The 10220-nt window shown below is 38.6% G+C and overlaps 1 protein-coding gene across 1 annotated transcript in view; it reads left to right on the top strand.

The window, feature by feature from the left end:
* Positions 1–822: 822 nt before the first annotated feature.
* LOC145987145 (ribosome biogenesis protein WDR12 homolog) overlaps positions 823–10220 on the top strand; it is a 45282-nt gene continuing 35884 nt past the window's right edge. The window contains exon 1 of the mRNA XM_083121645.1: positions 823–1038. Within this exon, the coding sequence (XP_082977771.1) occupies positions 971–1038 (68 nt within the window). The 5' untranslated portion in view covers positions 823–970. The remainder of the gene's footprint in view (positions 1039–10220) is intronic.

The raw sequence follows: 10220 nt of genomic DNA, 5'->3' as shown, positions 1-10220 counted from the left end.
TTCGTATACTTTTATTTTTGTTTGATAGAAATCAATTTTAATGCAAAAAGTTTGTAATTAAACGAAATCATTGCATATAATTAATTTCCGCCACTTCTAACTACGTTTAGTCAATTTGCGCGTATAATTTATTATACGCGCAAATCGGCTGAACGCGGTTAGAAAGTATCGGAACGCGAATGGTACGGAACACGATAGTGTTTTGTCGTTTCGAGCAATCCGCGAGTCCTTGCGCATAGCGTTCGTCTTCTGTTTTTTTCCCCGACGGTGCTGCCGTCGGTGGTCGCGAGGAAACGACCTTCCAGTGCCGCCATACTGTCAACCATTTTTAACCCGCAGCTGTAACATCTTGTAGTAGTATGTCTATGGTCGACTCTTTCCTTCGTTCAAAGAGTCGCTAAAGTGTGCCACGACTCTTTGAACGAAGGAAAGAGTCGACTCGCGAGCATGCTCCTTCCCCTCTCATCGTACACGGCACGTTTCAGCCAGCTTTACTCAACTAGGGGTAGGGAAAAGGAACAGAGAGGACCCCCCTCCCTCTCCTCTCCAGTCCCCATTTGCTGCCCGCAGAATCGACTTGCTTTCTTTCAAAAATTCCGGCCGCCAGGCGAGTATACACTTGCGCATGCGCCTTCCTCGCAAAATTCGTGGAAAGGAGAGGGAATAATGGAATAATAGTTGCTTGGCGGGCGGAGGAGTCGTGGCACACATACGACTCTTTGAACGTGTCGTTCAATTCTGGTGAACGAGTCGTTCACCGCTCACAAGAGAGAGTCGTTACTTTTGAACGACTCGTTCACGAACGACCCATCACTAGTTCGGTACAGCGCTGTACAGTGGTCAACTATTTTCGCTTTTTTCTCGTAGAACCACGAGTTTCTAGTTGTGATTGCATAATTATAACAGTGCAAAATAAATAAAAATATTAAGGGTATTTTTCAGTGTTCTGCTTGAAGACAAACGTTGATGTATGGCTACCTCGTTGGAACAAAAGAAAGAACCTCAGTTACAAATTCGTCTCTTCACTAAGCAGGAGAAGTAAGTTAATTATATATTCACTAACCGTTTACTATCCTTCGGACACCTATAACTTCTTAGTTTCGTCAATTTTTGACATTCGTACTTACCTATTCCGTGAATGGTTTTTGGGGCTATCCATCCCGGAATCGGTGGGAAATTTGCGATAACGCCCGGACACCTTTCACTCATTTATTTCCTTAATTTTACCACTGGTACTTACCTATTTTGCCTTGCGGAACATTCTTTAAGGTGAAGTTCTGCCTTTTTCCATAAAATACTGTCAACTTTTCATATTACAATTGATTATTTGTCTTACTTGTTCCGCTTCTGTAATAGACAATATGGCGTGCACTCGTAATGGATCATCGCACGTCATGACGTGCCAGCTTGTGTTTTGTCGATTTTCAGTGCGCAAGCAGTGTTTCAAACCTTCATGACAGAAAATTACGTACTATTTCGATTTTTTTTTCATGTTTATCTCCACAAACCATGCACGTTAGCCCCAAAAACCATCCACGGGTAGCCCCACAAACCATTGATGTTAGCCCCAAAATACATCCATGGGTAGCCCCACAAACCATTGACGTTAGCCCCATAAACCATCCACGGATAGCCCCACAAACCATTCACACAAGGTTAGGTTAGGTTCCATTTCACCCCTAAATTCATCGAAAAAAGAAAGCGCAGCGAACAGAGTTAAAAATAGAAATTTTCGTAAAAAGAAGACACGTTTGGAAACACTGCAGAGATCGCGTGACTTTCAACACTCTCGCCATCTGCACGCACACAATGGAAACAACGGCATAATGTGGCAGGCAATGCCAATTTCTTATGTAAAAAGTGATTAATTCTTGTTCGGCAGCATTAAACTGCGAAGTTTTTACTTTCTGTGAAAGAAAATACCTCCAAGAACGTCCAGGATGCTAAAGAAACTCATTTCAGTAAGTACTTTCTCCTGTAAATTTGAAGAAATCCGTCGGGGCGATATCGCATATTTACCGTAGTTTCTTCTGTAGAAATGAAGAAATCTGTCAGAAGGATAGTAAACTAGTACCATTGTGCGTTCTTTTCTCGCTTCCTGAACACTCAAAATGTCGGGCAAATCTTGACTAGCGTTGTTTCAAACGGCGAAGCGTGTTTCAACCTTCTTAACAGAAAAATTCCCACATAGCCCCGAAAACCAATCACGCATAGCCCCAAAAACCATTCACGAAAGCCCCACACACCATCACAGTAAGGTTAGGTTAGGTTGGGCAATATAGTGAAAAAACTGTATGTTTGGAAACACTTACCGGGGATTACGACGTCATCAGGTGCTCGCAACATCCAGTTCAAGTACATGGATGGAAATGCAAGCAACAGCTTTCGTGCATCGGACTGACATTATTATAGAAAAATACATGATTTAGCGACAAAATAGTTTGAAAAATGCGAGAAAACACTTCTACGAACTTCGGAAATTACACAGAAACTCAATTCCGTAAGTACTTTCTCCTGTAAATTTGAAGAAATCCATTTCCCACATATGACATTTTTACCATTTTTTTCAATGTTTGACTTGTTTGTTAAGTCCACTTTATGCACAGATAGGATCATCGGGACTGGACCTACAGTTTAAACTGGGCTCCAAACCAGTGCTGATTCGTGGGGTTTGCAAGGAGTAGGGCCCATCTAGTAAGTGTATGGTATATTGAAAACACAGTTCACTCGTTTATTTCCTAATTATTTACATTCGTTCTTACCTGTTATGCATAGCGGAACATTTTTGAATGTGGGATTTTCGTAATTTTTCACATTACAAGTATTTATTGTTCGTTGCGAATTTGCTTTCGTTACACACAATATGGCGGGCAAATCTTGACTCACGTTGTCTATTGTCAGCTGATATGCAGTGTTTCCAAACTTATTAACCGAAAAATGCTGCAGAAAGTTTTTAAGCGAAAATTGATCCACAAACCATTCACGGAATGTTAGGTTAGGCAAACAGAAAATTACATTGGAAAAAAAATCACAATGCAACCTTCACTTATTAACCGAAAAATGCCGCTCCAGCTATTCACAGAAGATTTTTAAGCGAAAATTGATCCACAAACTATTCACGGAAGGTTAGGTTAGGCAAACAGAAAATTAAATTGGAAAAAAAATATTTCACAATGCAACCTTCACACGTCACCTTGTAGAACTACCGCATGGTTGCTACACTAACAGGGGGTTACATAATTGAATGCACGGAACATTTGCTTCACGTAGTTGACGGTAATGGTTTCAAGAGCAATCGTGCATTGGAGATACATTTATGTCGAAAAATACATGATTTACCGGCCGAATAAGTTGAACAAAGAGAGAAAACACTTCCACGAGCTTCCAAAAGTCTACAGAAACTTAGTTCCGCAAGTAGTTTCTCCTGTAAATTTGAAGAAATATGTTTTCACTATACCATACTGTTACCGCACATTCTAAATGTAGGCTATGGTAACAATTTCGTATGGGCACAACGTATTTCGTAATTTTTTCAGAAGAAACTACTTACGGAAATGAGTTTCTGTAGAATGTTGAAAGTTCGTGGTGGTGTTTTCGTTCATCGTGGAATCTATTTGACCGGTAATTCATGTGTTTTTCAAGAAAAATATCTGCGATGCACATTTGCCGTTGCTTCCATTTGCTTCCTCTATGTGAACCGGATGCGCTTACGTTTGATGACATGACCTAACCCCCTGTCAGTGTTTCCAACCATGCCGTTGTTTTGCAAGAAGATCAAAAAGCAAACTACAACACCAAATTTGAACTGTTTGCCTAACCTAACCTTACCATGAATGGTTTCTTGGGCTATGCGGGAATGGTTCGTGGGGCATTGTGTGGTTAAGAAGGTTGGAAACACTGAGTTCCACAACGCTAGCCAAGCTGTGGCTATCATATTGTGTGTTACGGAAGCGAAAAAAGGAAGAACAGTAATTACTCGTAATGTGAGAAATTTAAAAATTATTTTTGTGAAAAAATCAACATACCACCTTGAAGAATGTTTCACAATGCAGAATACATAAGTATGAATGTTGAAAATTACGAAATAAACAAGTAAAAGGTGTTGTGTCTATACGAAACTGGAACCGCCTCAATCATGTGCTTGTTGAAGTCTGGAATGGGCGGCACCATACCTTTCTCTATTGATAGTCGTCAGTGCATTCAGCCTCTCATTCCCCATGACGTTCCATAAGAATGTCTTTATTCTGTTCATGGTTGAGAAGGATCTTTCGGTCTCCACTCGTCATTGGAATGGTCACTATTATTTTCAACACTATCACACACTCTGAGAATGTTGGCAACATGTTATTGTCATAGAAGACTTATAAAAAGGATAATGCACCGGAAGCACAACACAAATCTTCACAACTGTACAATACTTCCAACTTTGGACCATTTATTTTGTGATACGATTTAAGAGTCGTCTGAAATTCGCTCTCTGCAAATTCATTGCAGTATTGAGGGAACTTATTAACAGAAAATAGCTTCGATGCACACAAATTTCTGGAAAACTCAAACCTTTAATACTGTGCATAATTGGGAGCGAATTTGCAATACTGGAAGTACCTTCAATTGCTTTCAAATTTGGCATACTCACTAATTTTGACCTCGTAATCACGAATCTGCAGTTAAAATTTGGCGGTGACGTCTAGAAATTGCAAAATAAGTCGAAAAAAGTGGATCCATGAACAGAGTAAACACCCTTGATTTATGAAGAAAACAACAATTTTTTTGCAATGATTAGCGTTTCAAAACTATGTTTATGATGAACCTTAATTTTAATTATGCTTGCCTAACCTAACCTTACTGTGAATGGTTCGTGGGGTAAACGTGTTTTCCAAATTTACGCAAGATGCCATTTTCTCACATGCAAATCAACGCTCCATGAAAAGGGTCTCACTTATTGCACAACACTTGAGCAACATTATGCGAAAAGGAAGACGTCTTCATATCAGAAAACATGGTTTCCATGTTAGTGTATTGAGATTCATAGCGGTAATTGGGAAGGTTATTTTGCAATTTCTAGACCTGACCGCCAATTTTTAACTGCAGATTTGTGACTGCGAGGGCAAAATTAGTGAGTATGCCAAATTTTAAAGCAATTCTAGGTACTTCCAGTATTGTAATTTCATACCCACAATTGTATCAGAAACTACCAGAGCTGCCAACCTATTGTTGTCATGTTCAAAGCACTTTCATTTCTTCAGGGGCCCATTTGAAGAGGTTTCATTATTTTCGTACAGTTTTCACACATTGCCTATCGCACTAACAAAACATTAGGCAAACTCACTCATTTTAACAGCATCGATGTCTCTTTTGAATAGAATGAAAAAAAATGTTGCAACATATAGCATGATTTTGTGTAGAACGTAACCCAGTAAATGAACTGAGGATCTTTCAGTGTTCGCACAAACCCAGTAGCTTCCACAGAGGATTTTTTCGCTCTTATTTCGATGTCTCTTAAAATGTTCAAAATTTCAGCAAATTATATTTTTGTTCATAAACTGTATTGACTGTGAGATGATGAAAATACCATCTTGTAGGTGGGACACTACCAATCTTTTTTTTTGAGCATATTCAATCAAATAATCCATTCTTTTCGGAGATCTTGAAAAAATGTCCCTATATGTGAAATATTACAGAAATCTGGGAGGGGTCCGGTATTGTAAATTCTCCCGTTGGACCATAATACTGCAACTCTACAATTGCATGTTTAACTCTAGTACCTATTCCAACAGCATTTACCACTATGGCAGAGTGGTTAGCAAGACATGCTATGATGCCAGGGGTTCCAGATTTAAATCCCAGGCTGGGTTGGGTGTTGTTTATGTGTATGTCCTTCATCAATTTCATCACACCATCATGATTAGACTTGGCAGAGAAGTGATGTAAAATAACCTAATTCAATCAGCCCTACAGAATTTTGGATCTTCTCTTTGTTTCCCATTTTTTGGCCCAAGTTCCTTTTGTTTTATTGCGATTTCATCATGCTACGAATGCAATTTTTACATGGTTCAATTTCGATATACGTCTGTTAACACATACTGCAGAGTTTTAGCGATTACTTAAGGTGTTGTTTGCCAGACCCTGTGGCCGAGTGGTTAGCACATCGTGCTGCAACGCCAAGGGTCCCGGGTTCGAATCCCACTCGGGCTTGGTTGTTTGTGAATGTCAATTCATCAATTTCATCCTTTCATCACTCATCTCCATCTTCGCAAATTAGCCAAGAGGCACAAAACGCGAAGTAAAATAAACTAAATCAAATCAAAATTAATGTTTTGTTCAATATATGCTTTCGTGGTTAGGTTAGGCAGGTTAGGTTTGGTTCCCTTAGCATTAAAATAAAGTCCCTAAATGCATTCTACTAAGCTTCCAATTTACTTCTACATTCATTCCCACGCTTCTACGATATTTACTGTCGCTTGTCCATCTTGAATATCTTGTCCATGAGAAGTGCGTAAGGTAATTATTAAGTTGTTTTTTTCAACATAACTTTTTTCGAGTCCAAACAGTGCTCATTACTTTAAGGAAGGTTCAAATTTCCGGTGACAATGATTTCCAAAATTCTACGATAATTAGTCTTTGTGCTAGGAGAAATCATAAAACAATCGGAACCGTTATCATTTGCCATTGGTTAGGTAGTACACAAACTCGCATATGGCAAAAACAAATTAGTAACTAGCAGAAATAGCGAATGTGTGTCTCTTGGAGGTAAAATTATTTAGGTAGTTCCAAAATATGACTTCAAGACCCTTTAAAACTCTTAACTGATACTTCAAGTGAAATAGGTTATCTGTAATTAGTAAAAATCCAAAATTTCCATTTTTTTCCCCTTCAAAAAGCCAACTTTTGGTATAAATTTACAATACCGGAAGTATCTCCAATTTGTTTGAAATTCTGTATACTCACTAATTTTGGCCTCCTAATCACGAATCTGCAGTTAACATTTGACGGTCACGTGTAGAAATTGCAAAAAAACTGCTTCAATTCTCACAATGATTCTCCGTATAGAAGTATGGGAACTACTTGTTGATATGGACAATTGACGTTCGGAATCAGTTACCATGTCTACAGCATTGCCACAGTGTTGATTTCATACTTGGGGAGCACGGATCGTGTTAGAATGGTGGAATGGAGCACGGATCGTGTTAGAATGGCAGAAGGGAGCAGTAAAAAAATTGTGAATGTTGCACAGATCATTAGGTGGAGTGTGGAGGAGGTGGCAGTGGACTAATTAAGAAACTTATGGATTTCGGTGTTTTGCCCAAAATGATCCCACAGAGAAATGGGTCGAGGAGGAAGACTACGAAAGTGAAAGTAACAATCACGATGTAGAAGAGGATGTGGAATGCGAACTGATTTGATTACAGGTAAGTTTGGCAACAGTGCATGGATCGTAAAATTGCAGGATACGAAAATGGCATCTTCGATGAGTAACGTTGGCCGTTAAAGTGCTACGAAAGTAAGATTTCTTATCGGTTCCTTGTCTCAATTACCGGAAAACCTTTGACAGATAGCACCACTGACCATTCCGGTAAGGTTAGGTTAGGCAAACATAGTTAAAATTTGAGGTCGTAAAACCATGCACGGGTGCACACACCATTCACGGATAGCCCCACGAACCATTCATGGTAAGATTAGGTTAGGCAAGCATAGTTAAAATTTGGGGTCATAGCAATATCAGGGATGTATATATCATTTTTAAAGTATTTGAAACAAAATTTTCATGGTGTAATGAGAAAGTAAAGAATGCAGTAAATGAACAGAAGAAATGCCTGGAAACATCTACTCCACTGAAATATGAACAAAAAGAAGAGGAATGAAGCTAATCATATTGTCAAAGAAGCATCTTGGGCAGAATTTGGAAATGAAGTAGAGGAATATTTCCGGCAAGATAAGAAGAAATTCTGGATGGGGATCACGAACATTAGAAGTTAATATGGTAAGGGAATTTGGAGTGTACGGAATAAGAATAATGAATTGAAAACAGAATCAGGAAAGGTTCTAGATGTTTGGAGGCAGCACAAAAGTTTAGAAAAGATGAAAGAAGAGAATTCAACCAAGTTAGTGAAGTGTATGTAGGGGAAGATGAGATGGAAGGAAATATAATACAAGCAGAAGTAAAAGAATTGATTAAACGAATGAGAATTGGAAAAGCAGCAGGATGGGATGAAATATACCCAGACAGGTCCGTACCCAGGGGACCAGACATGCCCCCCCCCCCCCTTTCGAACTATTAAATATTTAAATTTGAACTTATAAAAAGCTACGAAAATAACATCAAGTTTTCAAATTTGTAAAATTTCAATTTTAAATGAATGTGTGGTGTAGACAAGCTCACTCCAGAAGTCTGCAGTCTGCAATATTGTGTAGTTTTAGTTCTACAACCGATGATGCGAGGCTGCTAGCAGTAGCAGCGATTAGGGGGGCATGGGCAGTTGTGCCCACCACTTTTTTTTTCACTTTGCCCCTGCACTGTGCAAAGTCTTGTCTACTAAGAGAAAGTATTTGCCCTTGCTCCCCCTCACTGCCCAGTTTTGGCACTCAATCGCTGCTAATGTGTATAATTTAATTTATGAATATATTATTTTCTGAACATAGGATTATCATTATCATGGCTGTTCAAAAGAAAACACAGAACTATTCGAATACTTCTGAGAATTGAATGTAAACAATAAGTAAGGTGGCTGATTGTTGGGATGAGGTGAGTTGAATACATATTTATATATATATATATATATATATATATATATATATATATGAGAGGGGACGATAAAACATTTTCGGATCTGGCTCCTCCATCAAAATAATCCTGGATATGGGCCTGTAACCAGAGTATATAAAATATCGAGGAATGTGCTGAAGGTGGAATTAACCACATTATTTCAAAAAATGTGGACAAAGGAAAATATTACAGACTGTGGAAACTATAGAGCTATAAGCCTCTCTTCGGTAGTAATAAAGATATATTCAAGTATATTGGAAATATTGCAAGTTTGCCTAGAACAAGACTTCGGGCTTTGAAGAGGAACGTGTGGCATTCCACCCAGGAAGACCAACAACAAGACCACATATACTCAATTTGGACCATATTGGACAGATTTTTGAGCAGAGGAAAAGAAGCAAACCTGTCATTCCTCGATTTGAAAGTTGCTTTCGACATGATACCACGGAAGGTAATATGGGAACTACTAAAAAGGAGGAATGTTCCACTAAGAGTATTCAGAGCAGTAAAGTCAATGTATGAGAAAGTAGGAGTCGTTCGACTGAATGGTAAAACATGACAAGCCTTTATAATGGATAGGGGAAAACAAGGGGACCGTTTTAGCCCATTACTCTTTACAACAGGATTGGATGAAGTGATAAAAATAGGCAAACGACGAACAGAAAAGACTAAGGTAGGAAACCTAAAAATTAACTGTACTGAAAAATAACTTGACAGGTCCCAAGCTATGAATACCTTGAAACAATACCTCATCAAAATGGGAAAATAGAGCCAGAAGTTTCGAATCATGTCTGAAAAGCAAATAATTCATATATCAATTGAGCCAGACAATATTTGGAAAAATAGAAATAGGACGAGGGCCTAACTACAAATATGTAAATCAGTAATAGAACCAATACTACTGTATGGAAGTGAAAGCTGACCAATGAAAGGAAAGGAACTTAGTAAGATAATTATAGAAATGAAATGCTACCAAAGATAGTAGGAAAAACAAGACGAGACAGAGTAAGAAACAAAAGAGCTGGATTAAGCATATATGATAACCATCTTATCAAAAGACAGATGAAATGGTTTGGTCATGTAACCATAATGGAGGAGGGAAGGAAACCCTAACATTTCTTGGAGGAATGACCAGAAGGAAGAAGCCCCACGGGCAGACCAAGGAAAACATATGACGATAAAGAAAGAAGAATTAGGAAGATATTCCAAGAAATAAGAAGATTGCCAAGAACACAGGAGAATGGAAAAAGTGGGCGGAGGCATCCCCGATGCTGTAATGACATAAGGGGTAGAGAAAAAAGAAGAATACCTGAATCATGGTCTGTGGGCAGCACACTGATCCAGTTTGTTGCAGGTTCCATATGAATCTTTGTGAAGAATATGTAGTTTGTTTTAAGTGTTATGTAATGATCTTGTGTACACAGCTATTTAGTTAGTTCATTTATTATATAAGCAT

Source organism: Lepisma saccharinum, chromosome 4, assembly GCF_977018435.1.
Source record: "Lepisma saccharinum chromosome 4, izLepSacc3.1, whole genome shotgun sequence".
NCBI classification, from domain to species: Eukaryota; Metazoa; Arthropoda; class Insecta; order Zygentoma; family Lepismatidae; genus Lepisma; species Lepisma saccharinum.
The sequence above is the reverse complement of the archived record's forward strand: the minus strand, read 5'-3'. Positions and strand labels throughout refer to the sequence as shown.